The sequence below is a fragment of the Ambystoma mexicanum genome, chromosome 3q, assembly GCF_040938575.1.
Source record: "Ambystoma mexicanum isolate Mex_15411 chromosome 3q, UKY_AmexF1_1, whole genome shotgun sequence".
NCBI lineage: Eukaryota > Metazoa > Chordata > Amphibia > Caudata > Ambystomatidae > Ambystoma > Ambystoma mexicanum.
The window spans coordinates 1056452082-1056479470 of NC_090926.1; the positions used below are offsets into that span (position 1 = coordinate 1056452082).

The 27389-nt window shown below is 45.6% G+C and overlaps 1 protein-coding gene across 2 annotated transcripts in view; it reads right to left on the reverse strand.

The window, feature by feature from the left end:
• Positions 1 to 27389, reverse strand: part of TMC8 (transmembrane channel like 8) — a 719897-nt gene that overhangs the window by 295328 nt on the left and 397180 nt on the right. For both annotated transcript variants that reach the window (XM_069655257.1, XM_069655258.1), the window contains one exon: positions 11807 to 11904. In XM_069655257.1, coding sequence (XP_069511358.1) covers positions 11807 to 11904 — 98 coding nt within the window. The remainder of the gene's footprint in view (positions 1 to 11806; positions 11905 to 27389) is intronic.

The window sequence follows — 27389 nt, forward strand, 5'->3', positions numbered from 1 at the left end:
CTACCTTCTACAAGTTCAAACGGGTAACACAGGTTACACAACCATGTAGTCTTGGGATTCTATTTCCCAAGATGAAGGCACTAAAGTACACACAATACTATGATTCTGGAGTTCCCTTCCACAAGATGAACTTTTAGCTATTGACTTGTTTTCCTCTGCTTCTAAAAACAGTATCCGATCCACTTGACTTTTCCTTCTGTTATCTTCGCCAACGATTCACTCCTTTTTGCTGCTTTCCAATTTTTTGTGGCTTTTGGTCTAGGCACAGTTATCAGACAACACGGTCCACCCATCAGAGGTCACGCAACTAGCAACCAAATGCCTCCCTTGTGTTTTAAGCCTAGATGTTGAAAATACCTGCACTAGGAATGTTCCTGCTCTATGCGCAGTTGGCAGACCACACAGTCTACCCATTACAGGTCACACAACCATATGTTTCCCCCTTGTCATTGTTCAATAGTTTGGTTCAGCATTCCATATACATGCAGCTTAATGTGATATTAGTTTAACTTGGAACAGGCTCAACAGCCTCTTTCACAAAGTTCATTATTCAATATTAATGTGTTTCACTTCATACATGTCCACCACCTGTCACGACCCTCGCCCAAAACCCCCTCTGGCAAACCCATTGGCCGGGTGGAGTCAGGACTCGGGCCTCTAGAGCCTGGCATCCTCTTCAAAAGCTCTCATGGGACCAGTCCTGGCACCTATGGCGCCAGGCTCCTACACCATGAAAAACAATGTGCTTGGGAACTACTTTATTGTATTGTCAGTCAACATGGAGGCGTCCACATAGCTTGGTTCCTAAGAACCAAGCTATGCAGTCTAGTGTTTTGGGTGTGGTAGCCTAGGGACTTCTTTACCTGGACTATTTTGTTGGGGCTATTTAAACCACACCTGAGCAAGACAACACGCTTCGTGTTACTTTGCAGCTTGCAACGTGACGCTCACCGTGTCCAGCTATTATCTCGAACCTCGGAGAAGCAGAACCTGCAAGGAGACAAAAGGAACATCATTAGCAGCAGCATCTTACCTGCAGTCTTCATCTTTAAACACTCGCAGCTACTGAGAACAGCTTCCTCGAATCTGCACGCCTCCCGGACAGAACGACCTGAAAGAGGAAGATAGAGGCAACATTAAAGAAAGCAGTAGAGACATTTACAAATTACGAACTGCTCAAAAGGCTTACCTGGCTGGTCGCCTCTTGGCTGGCACCACTCCGGACATTCCACTCGCGCTGAAGAACACCGCAACCTGCAAGGAAGGAAAACACAGGTTAGCAAAGGCAAGACTTCGCAGCGCTGCGCATAGCGCTTACTTGCCGCATCATAGCGCTCTAAATGCGCCATCAATTACCAGCGGGGCTCAACCAAGCCAGTTCGCCGCGCTGAAGCTCTGCATACCTAAGGGAGAAAAAAGAGACATTTTAAACAAAGAAAGGCATGCAGGATAGCAACATAACTAAAGAACAGCAATAAGACCTACCTGAACAATATCAAACGGGCCGGCGTCAGTGAAGCAACTAGACCGCACTCGCCCATGAAAGACAACGCACCCCTGCAAAGAAGGCAAGACGGAGAGCACGCCTAATTCTACCACAAGGTGAGGCGAGGGCGCCAGAGGGACTGAAATCATACGGGGGTGGAGGGAGGATGCTTACCCCAGTCGGTCAGTCTTGAACACAGTTCTCCTGTATTTTCAGGCAGAACCTTCCCCGTAGACCATATCAGGGCAAAGCTGATAAGCATACCAGCGAGTAACCCGGCTGGGTGGCGTCCCTGTGGATACCAGGTGAGTGTAACACCACCCCCTTTCACATAGTTCGGCATTCAATAATGGTAGGTTTCACTTTGTATGGGTTCACCAGCCCCTTTCACAGAGTTCAGCATTCAATTTGCACGGTTTTAACAGCCCTTCCGAGCACCTGGAGTTCCAAAAGCCCTTCCAGAGCCTTACCGGGTGCTGTGGTCCTCTCTGTGGTCTCCCTTCTGCCCAGGAAAAGCAACTCAGTGGTTCACTGACTGCTTACTTTCAGGGACTCCCGTTTTTGGCTCTGCCTCCATTTATCTGTGATGCCTGCTCTCTGCTGTCCCTCAGACAGGGTTCTCGTCCCTGTTTGTTCCACTTGGCAGCACTACTGGGATTCTCAGCAGCATCTCAGCGTCTCAGCTTCTTCCCTCTCAGCACGGCTACTTCCTGGTTTTCTCCTTCTCGCACCCCTCTCTTGACCCTTCTGACTTCCAGCTTTTATGCTCATGTCCATTCACAAAGGGCTAAAGGTGAAACAAAGTTTTTTCAATTGTCTGACGCTGTTCAGGTTTATGAGTATGACATGCCTGACTTCTCTTCTTCATCAAAGTACGAAAGTAGTACTCACAATAGGAAATCTGCATTACTCCTAGCAGCAGCTTCTTCTTCCTCTTCCTCTTCTTCTTCTTCTTCTTCTTCTTCTTCTTTTTCTTCTTCTTCTTCTTCTTCTTCTTCTTCTGGACAATGGAAATTACCGAACCCAAAATTACTGACCTCGCAAAAAGACCTAAAACGCACACCACGAAAAGTTTGATCTACCAAAAGTTCAAACTTTTTGTAGTGTGTGTTTAGGTCTTTTGGTGAGGACAGTAAAATAAAATACAGTATAGTGAGCAGGGGTTGCGGGGGACACCCCCGTAGCACACCCAATCGAAAGAAAAAAAAGCTGGGTGCTGCAGGCGTGTCCCCTGCAACACCCTGCTGGGGTTGCGGGGGAAACCCTGCAGCTGCCCGAAAAAAAAAAAAGGACCTTGCCGCGCCAGTTCCCGGAAGTTTGTTTGTTTGTTTATTTGTTTATTGTTTTTGTATGGCGCACCAAACCCGAAGGTAACTGGGCGCAAGCAGTAAAAGGAGGCTTTAGGCTTGAAGATACATAGAATTACAGTCATAGTATTACCAGTACATGGATGGCGATACTTACAGTTCCCAAATTATGGTTCAACAGGTTGCAGATGAACAATTAAAGATATATACAGTTACATTACAATGTATACAATTATGTTACAGTGAGTGATATAAGGTGTAGTTTCAGTTGCAAGCTAATATGATGACAGATACTAGCTTGGTATGTTGTTTAACACTAGGTTGTGGGTTGAGCGTCATTGGTTTTGATCCATTTCTGTATGTTAAGTCTGAAACTGGGGTAGGTTGGATCAGCCCGGAGTGAGTAGGGGCGTGAGTTCCATGTTTGGGCTGCCATGACTGGGAAGCTTCAGCTGCCAGATTTGACTAGGTTGAAACGCGGTACGCTGAGGCAGCATGAGTTCGAAAACCCAGTCGGGCGATTAGTAGTTTTCTTGGCTATCCGGTCGGAAAGGTACCGTGGTGCAGCATTATTGAGGCATTTGTGGGTCAAAGAGGTTGTTTTTAGCAGGATTCTGTCTTTAATTGTCAGCCAGTGGTTTTGTCTTCTAATCACAGATATGTGATCTTTATTTGGGATATTTAGTGCCTTTCTTAGAGCATTATTTTGTAAAGTCTGGATCTTGTTTAAGATGTACTTGTTAGCCCCCAACTAGAGAGCATTACAATAATCCAATCTTGAAAGTATGAGGGCATTTGCTAGGGTAATGCCGCTAGTTGGGGATAGATAAGGTCTGCAGGCCCTGATTAATTTGCATGTATATGCAGATGTAGACGCTACGGAGTTGACTTGTTTACTCATGGTTAGGGTGGAGTCAAGGTAGAATCCAAGCGTTTTTACTTCCTTTACAACCTTGATAGAGTTGCCATCAATATTGAAGGAGGAGTAATCGTTATTACGTTTTTTGAGGTTGGCCAAGGTCCCTAGTATTTGAAGTTCAGTCTTGTCATCATAAAGGCAGAGGCCATGTGTGGCCATCCCTGCCTGAATGAGGAGGTAGATTTTGTTCACAAGAGCCGTATCAGTGATGTCATTGCCCGAAAGGGGTATGAGGATCTGGGTGTCATCTGCATAGTTAGTGTAGGTGACACGCAGATTGTCCAATCTGTCAAACAATGGCTTTGTAAAGATATTGTACATGGTGGGTGAAACACATCAACCTTGTGGAACACCGCAAGTTATGGGGATAGGATCTGCTGAGTCTGAAGAGGAAAAGACTTGCATAGTTCTATTGTTAAGGAATGATTGTACCTATGCTACTGCGTCATTACAGAAGTGAGCCGCTGAGGCAAGATGTTTGCAGTGGACTTCGTAATCCATCAAGTCAAAAGCGGCTGACAAGTCAAGGAGGAGCAGCATGGCAGTTTTCCCTTTGTCTGTAAGTGCCTCAATTTGTGTTTTTAAGTCATTCAGTGCAGTTTCGGTGCCGTGTTGTTGCCTGAAGTCTGATTGGCGGGTGCCGAGGAGATTATCTGTTTCCAGATATTGTTGTATCTGAAGGTACGCTACTCTATCAAGTATCTTCAGAAGGAAGGGCACCGTTGTGATAGGCCTGTAGTTAGTTGGAATGGCTGGATCTAAAGTTTGTTTTTTCAGCAAAGGTAAGACCCAGGATTCTTTCAGGTTGCTTGGGACAGTATTGGTTGAAAAAGATGCATTGATGAGTTTAGTGATAAATGGTGACAAGTCTCTCACTGCATCTTTAATTAATTGTGCTGGGCAATTGTCGCCCTGGCATCTAGATGGCTTCAGGGCGGAGATAATCTTCTCCACTTCAAGGATGGAGACTTTTGAGATTTTAGTGTTTTGGGGGTCTGAGAGTGAGCATCATAGTTGGTAAGAGAGGATTTCTTATTCTCAATCTTTCCTTGAAGGAGTGCAATTTTATTGGCTAAAGCGTTCTGAATGTTGGTGCGCCAGACTTTGTCTATAGTTATATTGTCAGGTGGAGGGATTTCTTGTAGTATGGTGAAGAGCTCCTTTGTGTTAGAGATGGCTTTAGCAACCCTTTCGTTATAGAGGTCTTTCTTAGTGTTAATTATTTATTTTTTGTAGTGGTCAGCAAATTTAGTCAAGTTCATTTTATTTTCTGCTGATGGGGGGTGACGCCATAAGGCTTCCAATTTTCTTTTTTTTGCCTAAATTCTTTTAAATGTGGGGTGAACCAAGCATTTAGATGTACTTGTGGTTTGCTTTTACGCAATTTAAGCAGTGCGATAGAATCCAACACTTTAGACATAGTTGTATTGTAAGTGTCAGCTAGTATATCGGGGTTAGTAGATGATGATGAATGTGTTGGTTGGTTTACTTTTTGGGTCAATCCTTGTTCTAGGAGCATATTAGTGATAGCTTTCGCGTCATTGTCTGTGTGGTCATTAAAACCAAGGTTGAAGTCCCCTAGTTCCTGAGAGGTTTCCTTTGTATTGTTGGAGAGGATACTTGAGATGTCATCCTCGAAGGATCCAATCGGTCCTGGAGGCCTATTCACTAGATACATTGTTAGTGTCTTAGAGTTGGATATTGGTATTTTTGCTCTGAGCATTTCACAGGAAGTAGTTGGAAGTGATGGTATAAGTCGAATTGCTAGTTGTGTTTTAGGTATGATGGCAATACCTTCTCCTCTAGCGTTAGTTCTGCCTGCTGTGTCATGTAACCATGACTCAGTGACTGCTAAGAGGTCGAAATTATTTAAAGTGATCAGGTCGGCTATGTCTGCAGCCTTTGCTACCAGAGATCTAGTGTTTATTAGGACCATGTTGAAGTTGGCTGATTTGATAATTGTACGAGTTTTAGTGGATTTGAGAACTCTAGGTTTAGTTTTAGCTAGTTTCTGCAATATAGTTGAGGCTAGTTTATCAGGATAGTGGGGTAGTTTAGATTTGGAACGGTTATTGTTTGGATAGTAGTCCTGTTTGGATAGGAAGCTCGCTCGTGGTTCGTGGAGGCGAGGTAACCTAACTTGAAGTTTGTTGTTCCTTTCTATGACTGGACATGTTAGGGATCTGGTGCTGGTCATGGTCATTGGTGGGTGACCTACCGTGAGGCAGTTAGTATAGGTAGTCTGGTGGATAATTATTATAATGGTGACAGCTAAAGAGGTTTGAGCAGAGTTTCTCATATTCATATTTGTAGTAAGGTGCAAACGGCTATAGTCCCGTTTAGTCGACAGGAGTATGCTACGCCAGGAGGCACAATAGGTTAGGTTTGAGTTTTAACTGATGTACAGTGAGTGTTTTAGAAAGTAGTGCAGTTGAAACAATATTTCTAGGGATAATGCACAATGATTGGTATTGAATAGTACAGTTGAGGTACAATAAGCTGAAAGTTGTGTTTCAGTTCAGGGCACAATGAGCAGGAGGTATAAAGCATCTAAGCATTGTAGGCTGGTTTCAGTTTCTGATGGTCAAGCACAAAGGATGTAGTGCACAGTGGTCTAGATGTAATTTTAAAAATAATGCAGTACAAGATACTATAAGCAACAGTGTCTAGGCAGAAGAGGCACAGTAGGCTAGTTTTAGTATCTCCAAATGGAGCACAATAAGCATAGCGTATAAGGCAGCTAGGCGCTGTCGACGCAATCTTTTCTAGCGTTAGAGCACAGTGAGTAGTACAGTATGAAGCAATTAAAGCATAATAGTCTAGATACAGTTTGTAAACACGATGTGTAGACAATAGGCTAGGTCTAGGTCACAAGACTGGCATATAAATCGTAGGGAGGGTGCAGTAGGCCGAAGATGGATGTCTATGAAGTATGCCGGGCCAATTGTTGGCATCTAGGCATGCAGTTTGCACGTGTAAGAGTAAGTTAGTATAACTACAGTAGTGGTAAGTTCTGTAGACAAACCATTATTTACTGTTCTGGTTTTATGGCTAGGTAGGCAGTACTTTTATAGGCAGTACATTTATTTGAACATCTTAATATGATATGCTTGGTGATTCAGAACCTTCGGCAAGGCTTTCTAGACTCTGCATATTGTGATCGGCCTGGTTGTAAAGCACGTAATCAGGTGAGTAATCTTACAAAGCTAGGTTTCGTGTTAATGTGTTTGACGGTAGTTAACAATAAAGTGGATATAGAACACAGTCACGTAAAGTGTCATGAACAGGGATACAATACATGAATAAATCACAGTGTTTATTTGTGGGGTTTGGAACTGTATGGAGACACTCGTAGGAGGACTGTATGTGCGCCGTAGGTTGTAAGAGCCGGGCGCTTACCTTAGTTTTGGGGTTTAGTGTGCACAGGTCGCATATCTCGGTGCAGGTACAAGGGTTGTGTTCCGCTCCTCCGCGGCTCGCAGTGGACAGCAGCAGACAAGTCCTTATAACGAGGTTCTTTTTGGTAGAGGTCCACAGCCGGCTTACGCCTTCCGGCAATGATGGCTTTGTGTTCAAGGGAGCAGCAGCCAATCAGGAGGCAGTCTGGCAGCGCTGATATGGATTGTGTTGCTTAGCAACAGGATACAAACATGCGGGCAGCCATTTTGAAGTGGTGGCTCTGTGCTTTCTCGGTGGCAAACAAATGCTGGATTCTGGCACTCGCTGATGAGCAGATGCAGGTACTGGGTTCAGGATGATGCGGGTGATCTTTGTTGTGCACTAATAGCAGAATGACGGCACGGGGCTCCTCCAGGGCTGCGTCTGCAGTCTGGTCATCATTACAGGAACACATGGAGATGGGGGGAGAGGGCACCTGCCCTCCGCACGCAGGGGATGATCAAGTGAAAGGAAGTGAAAGGGAACCGGCGTCGCAGGGACACGGCACCTTCGGAATGAAAGGTAAGTACAGAGTTGGGGTTCGTTGGGGGTTTGTTAACGGTGGGGTTGTGTTGCAGGTGTGAGTGGGGATGTGTGCTTGTATGTATTTGGGGTTGTTTTATAATTGATGACCGCATTGGGAAATGTACAAATGTCCGGTCATTTCCGTCGTGAGTTATTTATCCCCGGTAAAATCACGCATATCCCTGACAATGGCCCATAAAGGCTAGGGTAGGTTAGTACTAGGAAAGGGGGATACCATGTCTCATCTTCAGACCCTCTCTCCAGTCCCCAAGGACCCTCTACCCAGGTGATCCTCCCTCACTTGGCCACCCCCTCGGTCGGGATCCAAAAGCAATGGCCCTTCCCTGACCACCTGAACAGAAGATCCATGGGGAGTAGACATGAGAGCACCTTCAGGTTTCTCACACATGTGAAATCTGCTTTCCTCATGTCCCGACGTCCCTTAAGTGATCACATTTCCTCATGAACTGCCAGCTCTGTGCTCTTATCCTTCTACTACTACTGCAGCCTTCCAGCTCCTTGTCAGATTACACCCTGTTATAGGGGTGTGCACCTACTGGCAGTTGAAACTCGTCATGTAGAGGACTAATTCTTTCTGCCAATATAACTCTCAATTGTACAAAAGGACAAATTAAGAGGTCTATTGACCAGAAGCGGGAGAAACCCAGCAGGACAGGAACCCACAGGACAGCTTGCTGTAAGAAAGGCAATAGTCAGGACCTTAACCATTCAATGACAGGCAATACCAGAGGTCTGAATCAGAAGGCTTACTTGTGTTACTCAGAAAAAGACATCAAGTAGATCAGAAGACTTCCTGTTCCCAGTTTGGATAAGCGTAACCCATCAGAGCATGTTGAATTGCTGGTGCAGGGGAGTGGCGAAAATCCCCTAACCCACCGGCACGAGGACGCCTGAAATGGAGTCCAGAGTCCAGAAAAGAGTCCTAACACCGACAGCACAAGGACGCCTAGCAAGAACAAGTACTCACTCAAGAAGTCTCTAGTCCGAGCACAGAAGGTTCCAAAGTCTTGAAAACACGTAGAGATCAAAGTTCCATGAAGTAACGTAACAAATCCGTGAAGCGAAGAAGTCCATAGTCCATTCCTGGGTCGTAACGTTCGTGGCGGTAACCGTAGCAGAGCAGAATCAAAGGAGATGTCAAAGAGTCCGTAGTGTGTTCCGAGTCAGAAAATCCAGGCGTAGTGCAGACAAGGGCTAAGACAGAATCAATACCAGTAAGCAAACAGAGTTCAAAAAGGCCAAATATCAAGAAACGAAGTGACAAGTTATCGCGGCTGAATGCAACTTCAGAAGCGTTGCTCGAGGGTCTGGGTGGAGCTTATATCTGTTATCAGCTGACAGGCCGTACGCTGCGCTGCTGCAAACGAGTGTATATGAGACGGTGAACTGGATGCTACTGTTTCCATGGCAACCCCCAACGCTCTTGGAAAGACAGGAAGCGCATTGGTGTTTTGCCGAAGTGACTGTTAACATGGTTTGTTTTACTTGTAGTTGAACCTGACCCATGAAACAAAAGCGGATTAGAGAGGTGGTCAGGTCTTTTTCTGACAATAGATTTCCTGACACTCCTGCTCCAGCTTCATCTACCTTCCACCTCTTGGTGTTGGGCCTACTTGCCTGTCCTTTACATCTACATGCCTCTTCATCATCTCAGTCCCTATGGGATTCTGAGACATGTAGTTCACTTCTGGTATAATTTTAAGGGTATAATGAATTCCCTTAGTCATTTTAAAAGAGGGATTGAAAGTTTCAACCTTACCAGCGGAAGGTGTAGAGAAGGCAATATTCTCACTATTCGTTGTAGTGTACCTTTAGCATTGAGGACATTTGTTTTTAGGGATATAAAAGATTTGTTCTTTTGGCATCATATGTTGTGGAATTAAACCCTTAGAATTTACCATCTGAGTTTTACCAGGAGGTGAAGAGATGTTAAAATGACAATAAGCCATCACCTCCTCTGGCATATTGGAAATAATATCTCTTTCAGAGGAGAAATACAGTGTCTCATCCCAGGGAATCGCCTCACTACACTGGGCCTTGTCTCCACCCAGGCGATCCACCCCCAGTACACTACCCCTAGGGCTGGGATCAGGTAGTGTCTGTCCTCCCCTGGCCACATGGGAGGAGACTTTAGGCAGGGTTTTAGTGATGGATCCTCAGGATTCTTCACACGTGCCATTTCGGAACATATCACGACAAACCTAATTCAGGACAATTGCTCCAGAAGATTGGATCAACACTCTCTCAGCCGTCAAACCTACTACTTACAAAGACAACATCCTCCATTGTGAACATCAGCATAGGGAAAACACCCACACCATTTCCTAACAACACCAATGCATCCCTCATATAAGGTACCTTCCCAGACGCACTGAAAATCGCAGGAAACCGCCCGCTGCTAAAGATACACACACTAGACCCAGATGAACCTGTCAACAATCATTCCATTATGCATTAACCCTTTCTCAGAAGAGTGATTGAGAAGACTGTTGCCATCTAGTTGCACTAAAGGTCCCTCAGCAAAATCTCCTACAGTACTACCAATCTGGTTTCTAACTACAATGCAGCACAGAAATTACCATAGGGAGAATTAATTCTCTTTGGCACCTCAAAACAATTAGCAAGTCTAGAATTGGGTGAGTGACATGAAGCTCAATGGATTTACGCCTAAACTCTCACCCAATGCAGAATGTCTTGGCGTTTAACTGGCTGGAATCACTTATTCAAAACACACATCACCTAAAAGACCCAAGCGGCATGGCACCAGTTTTGTGCTTCTTCACAAAGTCAAGCCTTTCACCCATGCTCCAAGTTTCAGAAGAGTTGTCCGAGCCCTGGTCCTCTGCCACCTGGAAGATAGCAACGTCCTGTTCATAGGAGTCCTAGATTTCACGTTTTCACATCTGAAAGCCATCCAGTATGCTGCAGTACGTCTCAATAAAGGACTAAGAACATGTATCCCAATCCTCAAACTCAAGGAGCTCCACTGGCTACCCCTTGCAGCAGGCACTATTTTTAAGACAGCGTGAATCACCTACATAGTAGTAACAACTACAATAAGACTCCACCTGGAATTTCACCATCTTCAATGGCCAGTGCAACAACTAAGAAATATACCTTTTCCTGCAATGGACCTCGTCTCTGAGACAGATTGCCAATGAAGGTAAAACTGCCCCTCCACTTCAAGAAGTACCTCAAGTGTAGGATCCAACCCATTAATCATAAAACACTACAGTGTCTTACTCCACATGTGATAATCAAATATAAAATAATTTACAAGTAAGAGATCCCTGAAAATCTTTAAAGACCCTACATTTCAAAGAACACTTCTCCAATTGCTGACTGCTCAACTGACCCCTACCTTGCCCCCTTCGAGCTCCCACTCCTCTGCTTCACCCTCCCACCCATGCTCCTCTGCTACCCATGATTCTTACCTGTAACCCCCTGGGTACATCCGCTATAAACAGTTTTCCGCTGCTTCCTAGCTAGGAATTTCACTTTATAAATTCCATACATATGTACATATAACGTTTTTATACTACATTTAAACTGTGATAGCAACATTTAGTCACATATTGACTGTAACAAATTCTCAATAAAGTACAAACTTTCAAAATTCACATATGATTATTATTTTTTTTTTTTAAAGATGCCACGTTGTCATTTCACACATATGCTAAGGCCAGGCTCTGCAATTGCTTATTTTCCATGCCACTGCACTGAGAAGTTTCTCTTGTGTTATTGTTTGTGACAGATTCTTTACCTTTCAAAGCTTTTAAATGACCCAGTAAAATAAACAGTCTGACCCTCTTCTGCGCCCATTTCAGTTCAGAGTGAGATAGTCTTCAAAACTTATGAAAATACATAATCATATGAATAGAGTAAGATAGCTCTCAGCCAAGAAAACTACCACAAACCAGTCTATCAAAAAATGTCAATCCCAGGAATGCTGGAAGGGCTGGATAGCATCTGCAGTTCTGTTCATATCATACAAATATATTTTGTGCATACTAGATGGCGATAGAGCACCACCTATAAACCAAAACTCAAAAGAAACCTGAATTCAACAATCCAATTTTGCAAAGACACCAGTCTCTAGCATGGACATACCTCCGCGGGAGCCGCACAAGCAGAGTTAACAGGAGGGTGCAGAGAAAGTCGAAGACAGTCATTTTGTACATCTCTTGGCCAAGGGTGGTCTCCCAGCACTAGTGGAATCAAAGGAAGATACTGTCATGGGCATGGAGAACAAGGCAGGTAAGACATGATGGGTAGATGTCACTGCTGCAGAATCAGTCATACAGACAAGGATAAAGTGCCAGTCATTAAGTGAGAAGCTGGTGGCAATCATTCAGCCAAGAAGGAAGTATTCAATACTATATAGTCATATATGGGACACGCATGACTCTTACCTAGTCTAGTGTATGCTCTGCAATTCCTGTTTAAACAACATGTATCAACATAAGGCCTTGTAATTAATTGTTTTAACTGCACCTGATCTCCCCATTCCCCTCATCTACAGTACCCTTCTCCCCTCCATCTGAAGCACTGTATGCAATTACCAATCCTACTCCTCCTCACTGTCCTCTGCCCCTCTTTCTCTTCCCATGACCAATCCCACCTCCCTCTTACCATGCCACTCCCCCAAATCTCGTCCTCTTTCCTCCCCATCACCATCATTCATAAACTTCCCAAACGCCACTTCAACTGCCCCTTGATTCCTTACCACCCACTCAAAACTCATCTATCGCACCTGTGTCCCTTCTTTTAATCCTGCAACAACCTCCTAATCCCCTGCACTCGCAACTAAACTCATGCTGAGCGTCACGAACCCCCCCCAAACCCTCCACATTGTCTATTTTATTTGGTTGTTGAAAGTTTGGTATTGCATGTGTTCTGCATGTAAATTGTGTAGTATGATCGTCTATTATCCAACAAAGTGCCTAACATGCCAGCATCTTGGACCAGAGCACTGTACATCATACAATTTCTCTTTGGTTCACCAAACTTAAAAAGCTCATGACACATTGTCCTTAAGCTGTGACACCACCCCCACAGTGGGGACAATATAGTGAGTGAAATATATAACCTGTTATGTCAAATAAAGAAGCCTTTTTAACCACAGTTGCGAGGCTAGTGCTGAACGAACTGTAGCAGAGCACCGCTCTCCAGTTCACGTTCATGGCCTATGTGGCGGGTCAGAAGAAGGTCAGAGGGGGTCATTACAAGTACGGCGATCCGGAAATAAGGCTGCCGGCAGCAACGTACAGGCACCCTTTCTGGACCGCCGTACTACAACTGTACCTGCCGGCGTATCAGCCCAGGTAGGCACAGTTGTCATGGAAGCACCAGCACCATTACTAACAGTGCCAGTGCTTCCGAGTCCCCATTGCCATGGAAATGGGGACTAACATTTTCCGCCGCCTGAATACCGGGCCGTCGGGACTTATAATGTCCCTGTGGCAACGTGATTTCAGGCTGCAGAAAGGGTGCTACAGTCTGGCGGCAACCCAATGGTAGCACCGGCGGGTTACGGCCGGACTTGTAATGACCCCCAGAGGCTTGTGTCTTTCATTTTAAATCTTTCTTATCAAATGAAAAGGCGCCAATGCCTACATTTCCCTAAACTATGGGTTTTACACAAAGTACCACAAAGTAACTAGGGTGCGTGTCAAAAAGGAAGATCTGTTCTCCGTCCAAAACTAACCTATTCTGTCCCAACCACTATCAAAACAAGCTAAGGCACAGAAGAATGACTCCCTTCTCCTGTGGTCTGCTTTTCAGCACAGTCCCTTTAGTAACTTATCAATAGGTAGTTCACAACTTTAATTCGTTTGTGCAGTTCAGAAATGGGGTTCTTCAGTTCCTCTGTTGTGTCCTTGACTCCTTGGTTCCCACTTCCGAGGTTATTCTTCTCTCACATTTTATCACATTTGCCACTTTTTCTCTATGCAATGTCCAGTCTTTTCCCAGGCTGGGTCATAGAAATATTCCCAAAAGGATTTTCTCTTTACTCTATCACTTGAAAGTTATTGGGACTAGTATGAGGATCCCAATAACGATTCTCACTTATTCCCACTTCTTTGTTCTTACTGGTATGTGTATGGGAGTTCCAGTAACGCTTCTCACTTATTTCCACTTCTTTATTCTTACTGGGATGAGTATTAGTATTCCAGTAATTATTCTCACTTTTCGCTGCCTCATTGGGCTTACTGAGACAGTTATGAATGTTCCAGTAATTATTCTCACTTCTCTCCAACTTTTTGGGTTTACTAGGACGAGTATGAATGTCCCAATAAAATATTCACACTTCGCTCCACCTTTTAGGGTGTACTATGACTAGTATGAATATTCCAATATTGATTCTCACTTCTCTCCACATCGTTAGGCTTACTGGGACGAGTAAGAATGTTCCAGTAATGATTCTCACTTCTATCCATCTCTTCAGGCTTACTGGGACGAGTATGAATGTTCCAGTAATGATTCTCACTTCTCTCACTTCTCTATTGTTCTTTCATTATTAGTACAGATATCAAGGTGCAAATAAAGATTCTCAGCTTTCTCCATTATTCAGTCTTCACTGAGATGAGTATGAGTGCTTTCATATAACTTCCCACTCTTCTTTGGTAATCTTAACTATGAGACAAGTAAGCTTCTTCCATTCATTATATTCTGTATCCCTTCCTAGTCTCCCACTTCCCCGTTACCTCTTTCTCTTGGGGTTAGCGTCCCAGGACCTGCATTCAGGATGGGATCCTTTCCTTCTTTCGCTAGGTCGGCTTCCTGATTCTCGGTTTCTCTCATTCCGAACCCACCCTGTGCTGTGAACGGCTCTGTGGTGGTGGCGTCATTGTTGGACTCAACAGTTCACCGCCTCACGGATGCGCCACCACTTAGGCTTCGATTTCTAGCCCGAGGTTTCCTTCCCTCAGCTTCCCTTGTTGGTTTCTGCTGTGTCGGCTTTGCACAACAGCATCCTTCCACGCTAGGAAGCTGCGCGTCCCAGTCTCTCTCTGCTCTCCTCGCACAGTTTAAACTAAACCCCATGGCTTCTCTCGCTCTTCAAACAGGGCTCCTCCTCCTTAATTTATTGCTTGTTGCTGGTTCTTCCCAGGCAGAACGTCAAAGTCCTTCTTCACTGTTCCCTGTGTATTCTGTATTAGTCGCACAATCTTCTTCTAAGTATTATATCAATATTCTTCCTCATGTTGATTTAATGTTTCTACATCACAATAACAAACATTAGCTTGTTCCTCATGTCTTCTTCTGGTAGAAGCTGTTAGTGGTGGGTTGTAGGTGTGTGATTCAGGGGGTACCTCTTCGGCACAGGAGTGCTTGTCCCCAAGAGGCGAGTCTCTCCCGATGAGGTCACGCTTGTCTCTGCTCTTAGAAAGGGCATTGTGTAGCGGACTCTCCTCCCTAGCCTCACATGGAAAGGCTCCCCCTGGGGAGAAGTAACTGATACCCGCAATTCATTACACCATGCATTCCTTCCCCTGGCTCCAGCCTCTGCCCACTCCCTCTATTCTTCTGTCCCCACAATGGGCTTCACCCTAACACCAAAGTGATAGACCCCCTCTCATATTTCTGGGTAGCATTTTATTCGGTTGTTTTGGTGATGGTAGGACTTACATTTAATTTCTGCACTTTCTAATGTGAATGTCAGTTGGGTGCAGAGGACTGAATGGACTGTGGTGCTAGGCATACCTTTACATGGTGCCATAGAGAACAGTAAATATATATATGCTGTACTAAGTTGCCAATTGTATTTGATTGTTGAAAATGTGGTTTTGCACATGTTCGTTGTGTGTAAACTGCAAAGTATGAGAGTGCATTTTGCAACACATTGCCTAATAAGCCAGCATATCTTGGACCAGAGGAATGTACACTATACAATTTTTCTTTTCTTCACCCAGCCATTCTTCACTGCACTTAAAAACAGCATTTTTGTGCTGTTTCAGTGATGTTAGGACACCATTTATTTCTCTCCACTTTGCAATATGAATTTGAGTATGTGATTTGGGTGCAGTGGCTTGAATGAACTGTGGCTTGAGATATATCTCTACGTGGTGCCACAGATAACATATATTCTTTACAAAGTTCCCAATTATATATGTATATTAATAAACACAACAGCAGAGTAACCCAGAGACAGACGGGGTTCAGCGCAGCATGACACTCAAGAATATCCATGGGAGCATCAAGGCTGCAGTTTAAAATCATGTTGATTAAATATCACAAAAAAGGGAGGGGCATCATTTCACTGTCTTTCACAGCTTACTCATGGTAAAAGACATTAAGGTAGGACTAACATTTTAAAGACAATCATTAAGGAACTTCATTACCCATGACACCAAACAGTTTTCAGTAGTTTGCCAAAAACCTGGAATACAGACATTCATCATAAAATAACAGTGCATGATAAGGAATGTAAAGTGCAAAACACAATGAAGAAGAAAAGGAATTAAAATGAGCAATAGTAAGCTAAAGAGATATAGAGATATCTTATACAATAATCTCGAAAGCGGAACACACTTCCAACCTGCAATATCAACTGGTTGTTATGTTGGCTGACATTATAGTGTTGCATATTCTAATGGTAGCTACATAGTGATGTTACAATCATTTTATAATTAGAGATCCAGATGTTGAATCAGAATTATTAACTTATATATGTTATATGCATCAGCAAGAAGCCACCTAGCAATTTCATCAATTTGTATCATTAAAAAAAACTAGCAAGTCTACTTAAGAAAAGGACGATGATAAAGGAAAAAGTATCAAGAATTATTTTGCAATAAAATGGCATCTGGTTTTATAAATCAAGGACCCAAGAAAACATAATACAGAAATTAACATTATTTAAAGAAAAACATGCCAATCCTGAGTCGTATTAAGGCCAAAAGAAATTCTACAATTGAATCTTAGAATGTATCTAGTTTCCAATCGCCTGAGCATAAGCTCCCTATTGCCTTTGCAAGGATGTGCTTTTATCATACCAAGGCCAATCCATTGAAGGAGGACACAATCCTGATTGTGTAATTTGGCAAAGTGGCATGCTACAAGGTAATTGTCAACTTTGAGTTTGATAGTTATAAGATGTTCCAAAACTCGGGTCTTAATCTTCCTTTTTGTACAGGCAATACAGACTTTCTCACATGCGCATATAAGATCATAATCAGCAAATTAGGTGTTACAGTCAATGCAATGTCTAATATGATGCATCTAATTGATATAATTGACTTTGAAGGAGGTGCTTTTAATATGTTTGCAGATGATGCAAGAGCCACAAGGATAGCATCCAAATTGCTGTGGAAGCCAATTTGTTTGTTTTGGCGTGTTAAATTGTATACAAATAACAGTCTCCAATATTTTAGCTTGTTTAAAGCATGTCTGTGCCCAAGAGTGGCTCCAGATCAACACCTTTTATTTGAACATGGATACGATACAAACAAAGGCCAGTTACATCTGCAGCATCAATGACAGTTAATAAAATAAAGAAACAGCATTATTACCCACCCGGCACAGTACACCCACCCCCAACTATACTTGAAGAAATGATGACCTACAAGTCGCGCTACCTCCTAAAACTAATTCATAATTTTCAATATTAAGCAAGTCTTAATTGAACAAGTCATAGGTTCATATATAGATGAGGTTTATTAACACTCTTAATGAGCCGACACGTGTTTCGACATAGGCATCGTTTTCAAGGCTAGTTCCTTCTGTGTCTATATTTGTAATGTCCATTCATGTATTACATTCAGATAACCATCCATAAGGTATTCTTGCTCATTGGATGTTTTCAGTATATTGGTTTCCTATTGAGAGATGATTCGGTCTTGGCGCTTTGAGTAACAAATTGAACGAGGTCCATACATTGGATTTCGCTGTTGCAAAAGTATGTGCAGTTCTTAGTCTCGGGCTAAATCCCTGGTCTGCGTAATGAGCTCATACACATTAACATCAGGGGCGAATCCCGTTTAATATCGTCAGCCAACATTCCTAGTCTCCCCGAAGAAGTTATTCTAGGTTCAGATTTCCCTACATTTTCCACACTCTTGCAGGAAACTCCACCTCCCTCTAGAGGGTTTTCACCCCAGGACTGGTGGCATTCACATTATTACTGCCAGAACTTTCCAATATGGTATTGGGAAAAACTAGAAACTATAAAATCAGAGGCAATCCCTAGAGACTAGTTCATGGGATATTTTCGAGAGACTGACAAAACCACCACACCTCTACCTATACCATCAAAAAGAGATCAGTGGATTATGCGAGAGTCACTGGATATATCTCGTCCCTGTTCTTTCCCAGGTCTTAACAATGAAGAACCTGGACAAAGACCCAACATATCCACCTCGCATAGGGGAAGGGTATGTGAGAACCCTGAAGGTGTTTTACCCGCTAGTGCCCGGGAATCTGTCATCCAGGTGGCCAGGACACAGCCATCGCTATTGGATTCAGTTCCTGGGGGTGGACCAGTGCGGGAGGATCACCTGGATGAGGGGTCTTCGGGGAGTGGAAGTGGGACACTGAAGAGTGAGGTGCAATATCCCCTTTCCTGTTTTCTCCATCCTACCAGGTAGGATACCTGGAAGCTCAACCCCCCCACCTTTCCCTACATAATCACTTTCTCACAAGCAGTTCATCGTGCGCGACAAGGGAATAACACCAGAGCCATATACCTGACATGTCCCAACACCCTGGTCAGGCAATGCCAGGCAATTACTAATTATTACAGACACCTGACTCCCATCACACTTCCCCACATGGATAAAAGGTGGAGCATGAAAGCACATTATGTGAAAGGAACAGCACATGAGAAAGCAGCAGTTCTAAGGTGGTGATTTAACATGAAGAGAAAGGCGGCGATGGTTGCAAGGACGGAAGTACCCTTCACCTCTAAAAACCGTTACTTTTACGAGCCTGGGAAAGTGAGAAGCCTAAGACCGTGAACTGAAACTGAACAAGCCTATGCTGTGCATCAAAAGTATCTGGGGCACTTCTGTGTCGATAACCCAGGCCAGGAGGAACGATTGCCACCGTGGTACCTACCTTGGCTCCTGCAAGAAAGCCACGCAAGTAGAAGCAGCACAGCCGGTGAGTCGGAGAAACCGATATGAAATCAGCTTGTGTTTGAAACAAGGTTACAAGCAGCAACATTGTATGAAGAAATCCACAAAGGACAGTGTTTGAAGCTCATGTGATGAGAGGTGCGAACAAGGGGAAACTAAAGGAATGAATATACTTGGAAAAAGCCAAACCAGATACTGGGGGGCATTACAAGGTTGGAGGGAATGGAAAAATGATGCCGGTAAAGGATTTCCAGCACCGCATACCGCTCCAGGCTCTTTCGACCCACAAACCCGGTATTAGAGGCACCACTAATAACGGGTGCCTTCAGGCCGGAAATACTGGGATGCCGCTAATAGGAGGACATCACAAGTCAGGCGTACATGCAAATACCGGCATCATGAAGGCGCTAATACGGGATACCGGCATGCCGGCATCGCAAAGCACCCGTAAACTGCTATGTGCAGTGTTCCCAACTGCCACAGGTGCACACAATCAGCACAGGTGGAGGCAATGGAGTCTGGGCAAGCACAAAAGGAGCACACCCACACACCACACCCTTTCCCACACCAAAATGATACCACTAGTAGTAGCAATACTGGGGCTGGAGGACATGCTTGCATTGCTATACCAGCAACAACAACAGCAGGCCCCACAGAGGAGATGTAGGAGGAGAAGGAGGGTGAGACAGGTCCAGCATGCCCCACCAGTGAAACCAGGTGTACCACGCAGGCAGCCCCCAATCCTCTGCATCAGAGCCAGTCCATTCAACCTAACCCCTGAGCAGATCCACACCCTGTACCGTCTGGACCGGGACACCATCACCACCATTGTGGACATGATACATGACAACATTGTCAGCCTCATTGAAATACGCACTGCCATACCCCCTCTACTGAAGGTATGTTGGTTCTCCACTTCCTTGCCACAGATACCTACCAGCACACAGTGGGGCACATTCATGGCATATCACAATCCTTATTTTCTCGCATGCTGAACCAAGTGCTGGATGCCCTCCTGAAGTACACAAGGGACCACATATCCCTACCACGGACTCCCCAGGAGATTTTTGATACAAACGTTGGCTTCCATGCACTGGCAGGCATGCCAAATTGTATTGGTGCCCTTGAATGCAACCACGTGGAGTTGGTGGTCCCGCATGCCATGGAGCTGGCATACCGCAATCGCAAGCAATACCACTCCATCAATGTGCAGATGGTAAGTGACGCCAGCAAGAACATCACACATTGTTGTGCCCGATATCCCGGATCAACTCATGACTCAATGGTCCTGCAGAACTCCACGCTACCACGCTACATGGAGCGACATGCAGGACGACATGCCTCGCTGCTTGGTAAGTTGCATGACAGGCACATGGCAGTGAAATGGGGGATAGATGCACACACCACCATGGTTTCATTGTTGTTGTGACAGCACGATGTGCATATCCCAAAATAATGTGCTCCTAAGCATCCTAAACTGAACATGACAACCAAATCCCATAGCAATGAGGTAAGCTGCACACCTATCCCAACATGCCAAACTTAAACCACCCCACATCCCACAGCACGTGCACCACCCATCATCGTACCTTACCCTCCGTAACACAATCCCGCAACATGCTGTGAATATACACTATATAAATGTCTGCAGCAAATCACCACACAGGACAAGCATCCATGAGAGCGCACTAAACAAAACCACCAAGGGAATCCACTGCTTGGCAGAGGGACGGCACCACCACAGAAGTGCAGCATGTCCCCATGGGAATAATCAGCGCTGAATGGCAAATAATGCAGAGTACTGCCAACGCTGCCAGTCATGCAGAACACTACATATCACATATGCAACACAAACACAGCGATATGCGTCCACAATGCATGAGCAACATCAAGGCAGTGTACACCGTGTATCATCTTGAAGATGCAACCCACACCATAAGTCATAGCACAGAACACATTGAGGGCATGAGAAATGTGTGCATACAACCAGGGACATGTGCATGTGACCATCAATTATCAGCAGCCATGTGTGACAAGTACAGCTGTCCATCACGAATCAACTAACATATACCTTTAATTTCCTCTCATGCAGGTGATAGTGGCTATCCCTTGAAGCCGTGGCTCCTCACCCCTGTCCGAAACCCGCAGAGCAGGCACAAGGAGGACTACAATCGTTCCCATACCCGTACCCATGTGGTCATCGAGCAGACTTTTGGCCTATTGAAGGCACGGTTTCGCTGCCTTATCCGGTCTTGTGGGGCCCTTCTCTACAGCCATGAGAAGGTGGCCAAGATCATCATGGCATGTGTCATGCTGCACAACATGTGTATCCGACGGAATGTGCCCCTGCCCCCTGACATTGAACTGCAACCACCTGGTGATGATGAAGGGGATGAAGAAGATGTGGGCGCACATTGCGGTGCCGATGCACAGGCGGGATGTGCTGTGCGTCAGTCAGTGATTGCACAATATTTCTAACACACTTGGGTGCAGAGGGTGACATGAATGTGGGACTGAGGGCACTGGGTGTGGGAGTACATGTACACTATTCACTGTATATCAATAAATGCCACATATGCAGTAAGGAATGTCCACTCAAGATTTTTTTTATACAATGGGTGTATTAAACTGCCCAATAGAATCAAGCGCTCAAACCCCCCACCTCACACACCCTCTCCCCCTTCCTCTCCCCCCACAACCCCTCCCCCCACAACTCCCCCACACACCCTCTCCCCTCTCCCACTCCCCCCACAACTCCCCCACACACCCTCTCTCCCCTCAACCCCCCCACAACTCCCCTAACACACCCTCTCCCCCCTCCCCCACAACTCCCCCACACATGGTGTCCAAGCAAATGCTTCATGTGTCAGCGTCTATTGCCTTAATCTCGCTGCCCCATCTACATCCTTCCACTTCCTGCACCTGGTGGAGGCATGTCCGATCTGCACAAGGTGCACGCGGACCTGCGTAGGGGGCTGCTTTGAGTGGAGCTGGATGAGGAAGGGGTGGCCATTTGCCCCAGTCTGGGGGCCGGACGCTCAGCCTCCAAGGAATCCGCTATGTGGGAGAGGACCTGCCTCAGTGCAGACACCTCCTCGCATATTCTTGTGGTGCTTGCCTCAATGGCCTGCCTCAGGGAAGCGGTGTTGTCGCGCCCCTCCTGCCTTATCTGGGCACCGCCTGCAACAAACTGCTTCACTAGGGAAGTGAGCTCCTCTTGGTGCTGCACTGATTGTCCCATCTGTTGCACCCCCTACTGTACACCAGTGGTGGAGGGTGAATGTGTGACATCACCAAATCCATGTGGCTCCTCTGTGGGACTCATGCTCCCTTGTCCAGACTGCTCCGTTGTGGTGTCATGGTCGGAGTACACAGGTGTGACCTGGGGGGATGGTGCAGGGCTGGGTGTTGCAGGGAGGCCTGAGGCGTCGTCCTCGATGGGAACACACACCTGGACCTGCGCATCATCATCTGTCTGGGGTGCCATAGCTGCCGCCTCCCCAACAGAGCTGTTCTCTGCTGAATGTGCCCGATCGCCCACTGTCTCCTGTGCAGGTGACACAGGTGTTGTGGGGACTGTGGGAATGGGCCTTAGCGGCACCAGTGCCGTGGCATCCTGTGCTGTTGGGAACTTCAGTGCCTGTCGTGGCTTGGCTGGGGCTTTCGATGTGGAAGGTGAGTCCCGGGCTTCGCTGTCAGGATCTGAGCCTGTGGGGGACCAAGAGAGGGACGGCATGAGTGATGGTTTGACAAGCATCATGCTTACATTGGTATTAATGCTCTTCTATGCATTAGAGGGGATTAGGCAGTGGAGTTTTGGTGACCAGATTGCTTGCTATATGGGTGGAGCATGCAGGCATCCATCAGGGTAACTCATGTTGGAGCTGGCGTATGCTATATGATGTGCATTTCTGTTGTGGCCTGCATCCAGTGTGACTTATGCAATGTTCATATTTGTGTGGTGTGTGTCAGGTATGGCATTGCCATGCTGCATGCATGTGCATGTGTCTGTGCTGCGGACGGCATCTAGGCAGGGATGTGTCAAATGTGTATGTATTGGGCCATGCATTGGCTCTTTTTAGGGGAAAATTGGTGGACTATCATCATACTTTGCATTACAGTGTTTTCTTAGGAGACTCACCTCCATCAGCCGATGAGGTGGCGCCACGTTCCATCTCACCGACTCCTTCTATGGCCTCGATGCCAATCGTACTGGCGCAGATCTCCTCCCACCGGCCCAGCTTGATGGGTGAGCTAGGACCACCATCAGTAGCCATGGCCTGGCTCCGGTTTGCGGCAGGATGTTCCTGACTCTCAGGCGCAGGTCATCCAATCGCTTGCGGACATCCTTGATCGTGTGGGGGGTGTTGCCTATGGCACTGACTTTTTGGGCAACCAGTTACCAGATCTCTTTCTTCTTTATCTGTGCCTCCCTCTTGAGGCTGTTTGCAAAAACAACCTCTGCATTGTTTGCCAGTGTCTCTGCTAGCATAGTTAGTTCATCCTCATTGAAGCGCTCTTTGCGCTGCCGGGAAGCGCCTTTTTTTACTGCCTTGGGCATGATGCTGGTTCTGATGGTGGATTTCTGTGCTCAGAAAAAGGATCCCGATCCTGTGTGGTGAGGATGGCAATGGATTGTGTTTTTCAAGATGGCCGCTGTGCTCTTTCCCGTTCCTGTGCGATGCCACTACTTCCGGTTCCGCTTATTAGCAGGCATCGCTATTTGCGATGCCGGCTAATGCCGTATCCATTGATGCCGATAGTGCTGTCTGGGGTTTCCATGATGCCGCTAAGGGCCATTTTTTGGACTTTAGCGTCATGCCGGTAATGTTGTTACCGGCATGGTGCAAAGGTCGTGCACGCAAACTCGTAATTGCCCTCTATTAGCGGGCTCTTTACTGCACGGAAACGGTATTTGCTCCATGCCGGTAAGGACTGTTACTTACCTCCAACCTCGTAATGACCCCCACTGTGTACAGAGTGGTCCAGCACCACGTGGGTGCACATTCGAAGGTCTCTGTTAGGTATCCAACTGAATGGCAACTGCATTGTAAGAAAGGTACTTTGTATCGAAGTGGTCCTGCGACGGGTCAAGCTAAACCCTGTGCACAGTCGAAAGTGTTTGATAAGTATAAAGTGAACTGGAATTGGTTCGAGCCCGGCTGAAGGAGACTCATTTAATGTGAAAAAGGGATCTGAACCCTGCTGAGGGGGATCCGGGGTGAACAGTGAGTCACCAGAGAAGGAATATTTTTTTAATCTTAAAATAAAGGGATCTGAGCCCAGCAGAGGGGTATTCAGGGAGAAACACCCCAAATCATATAATTATAAGAAAAAAAGAACTTTCTATTTTGGTTTGTACATCAGGCCTTCCCAATCAAGAGACTTTGGTGGAAAAGAGACTTGAACACAGAATGTCCTGATGCTGGAATTGGAACTATATCCTCTTGTCAAGAAAGCCAGGGTGTGTGCTTGGCTCGAGCAAACTGCCTTGCCCAGTGCTGAAAACATGGGGAAGGGAGGCCAACAGCCCGAACATCCTTTTGTGAATACTTCTTTCTTTTTCATGAATATTACCCCACACTATTTGTAAAGTAGCAGTAAGGATCGGCAATAGGTTTTTAGTATAGGCCCTTTTCTTTTGACAAGACGCCACTAGGACTACTTATTTACTATTTGATGGTCGCAGCTTGCTCTCATCTATTGATTTAGGTTTAGATAGGCATTTTTCACCCTCCTTGTGAAAGTTCAATAAACACTCCTCAACTGTGGTCACTTGTGGCTGTCTTACTCTGATATCATGCCTTCCTTACAGAAAGCTCAAACCATACCCTGCGATAAGAGAAGAGATTCTAAAGGGAACCCAGACGGTGATAATTTGAGAATCCAAATCCTATCTAGGAAGCAGCGACAAGTAGCACCACAGATAGAAGGTGGGAAAGACCCAGCTGAAGTAAACCATATTCAAGTAAGGAGAAAACAACCCTCCTACCGGGAATATGAAATAGTGTACAGTGAAAGATAAAGTGAACAAAGTGAAAGCTATGGTAAGTCTACAAAAGAGACCCCAAGAGGGAAAAGGGACTACTTAAGTCCGCTGGAAGAATTACAGAGAATATATTGGAAAGTCATATATTAAAGGACAGAGTGATACTACCAGTAGCTAAGGCAAAGGGAGTCATTCTCCAAGCCTAAGTTAGTTTAAATACAATCTCTTCACACTACCTCTCTTTAACACAATCTCTTCACGCCACCTCTCTTTAACAATTTAGACGAGCACGGCATTGAGTTTACAAACTACGCCGATGACACACAAATTCTCCTCCCTCTCTCCCGTTCCTACAAGCAAGACCTTAACACTCTTAAGGAGACGTATGCACTCATCCAGGCCTGGATGGCGGCTAACGGTTTATGTCTCAATGGGGACAAAACAGAAATCTTAATGGTAGGCCCCAAGTAAATTCTGAACAAACTAGACAGCCAATACGGCACCTTCAACATTGAGAATACTGTAATCACGGTCTCTGCTGCAGTTAAAACCTTGGGTGCGTACCTTGACTCCACCCTGTCAATGAAACGTCAAGTCAGCGCTATTTCTTCCTCAGCAGCTCTCACAACCAAAATAATCAATGCAATAAAACATTACCTCTCTGCCAAAAACTGCCTTAACATAGCCAGAGCCACCGTAGGCGCCAAGATGGATTATTGCAATGTCCTGCTCCTAGGCACTTCATCTAAACACATAAACAAACTGCAAACAACACAAAACAACGCGCTCAGAGCTGCTCTAAGCATTCCTAGGAGGGAGCACATCTCTCAGGCTAGACGTGATTCTCACTGGCTCCCAGTCAAGGAGCGCATACTGTTCAAGACCCTCACCATCACCCACAGATGCCTCTCTCAAAACGCACCCCCCTATCTGTCAGAACAAATTCACCTGATGCCTGCAAACAGACCTAAGTGGGCCCAATGCTCACACCAGCTCTCAGTTCCAGCCTTCAAAGGAGCCAAAGCCGGTGGCGCCAGCTTCTCGGTGCTAGCACCAAAAAACTAGAATGCTCTACCACTCAATCTCAGAAATGAAACATCTTTCACTGTGTTCAGAAAAGCATTGAAAACGAAGCTGTTCAACTAGATTGTACATAATGTAGTTCCTCTGTAACCATGGAACATACCCACTTGTATAACCTTGTAATGTGTCCCTCCCTTAGCATTCCTACTTGTAACTGTACATAATGTAGTTACTCTGTAACCACGGAACATACCCACCTGTATAACCTTGTAATGTATCCCTCCCCTGGCATTCCTACGTGTAGACTTGTATCTGTAACCAAGTGAAGCTTCTGTAACAGCACCACAATGCTTTTATAAATGAATAAAATAAATAGTGGTAAGATCCTCAACCATACATTCCAGGAGGACAAATAAAGGATGAAGTGGCACGTCTACCCCTGAGATCTATTTAACGAGAGCCACAATAGCCACTCAGATAGTATGGGTCACCAGATAGGCCCACCACATGTGAAAGTAGCTTTCCTGGGGCCAAACCCCTACCAAAAGGCCAGTTCCAGGACCGGATTAATTTTGTCTAAAGTAAGAGCGGGCAAATACCATTTGTGGCAAAGCTGTACATGCATTCACGATTGGTAATACATTTTGAGGAGTCATGATTCCTGGCCCAAATCTCCTTCCAGGCCAGATCATCAACAGGGTGACCCACATCCATTTCCCAACTAATAGGATATGATGGTTTAGCTGATAATAAGTCAACCTTGCAGTCATTTATAGAGGGCTGAGATTCTGCCCCTCTCGATCCCCTCCATGAATGTATGTCCCAGGCCTACCAGAGCGCTTAGTACTCTGTCCGGAACTGAAGGATGGGCGATCCAATACATGTTTCAGGTATATTTGAATTGCTCATTCTCCCCCAGAGAAAATATGCAGTTGCAGTCAATGAACAAGTGGGGGAATTTGTCATGGCATAGCTGGGACAGGTACCGCAGTCCCCCCACTGTTTAACGTGAGAAACTAATTGTTCCCAGACTAGGAAGAACTCGGGTTGGCAAGAACAGCAGCCAGCTGACCCATGCCAGGGACCATCCCCAACTTCTGCAGGGTTCTACACCAATAATATATGTACACATGCAGAGAATTTCGGGGAGCAGAGGGACCCCAGAGCCTTGTCTTGTCTATAAGGGGAGTGATATCCAGTCTACACTGGGTGTAAGCCTGTTCCAGGGCCATCCATTTGCACACGGGTGCCAGATCTCTCCATGACAGAATATGGGAAACCTGGGTGGGCAGATTATACCTAGTCAGGTCTCCGGCCCACATCAACTCCCCTGACATTCTTGCCACCTTCACAATAATCCCAGGGCCAACCCTAGGGATCCTAGGTTTCTTCCCTGCCCAGATAAATGCAGAACCCCGCGATGTAGCATTAGCAGAGTGAAGGCAGGAACCTTGACAGGCAGGGCTTTCAGACATACAAGAACCTTGGCAGGAGATACATTTTCACTGCGGTAATCCACCCCATTAATGATATCTATAATGCTGGAGATCATTAGCCAGGTCACTAAATAGACAAGAGAAATTGCCCCAGTAAACCGCCTTGG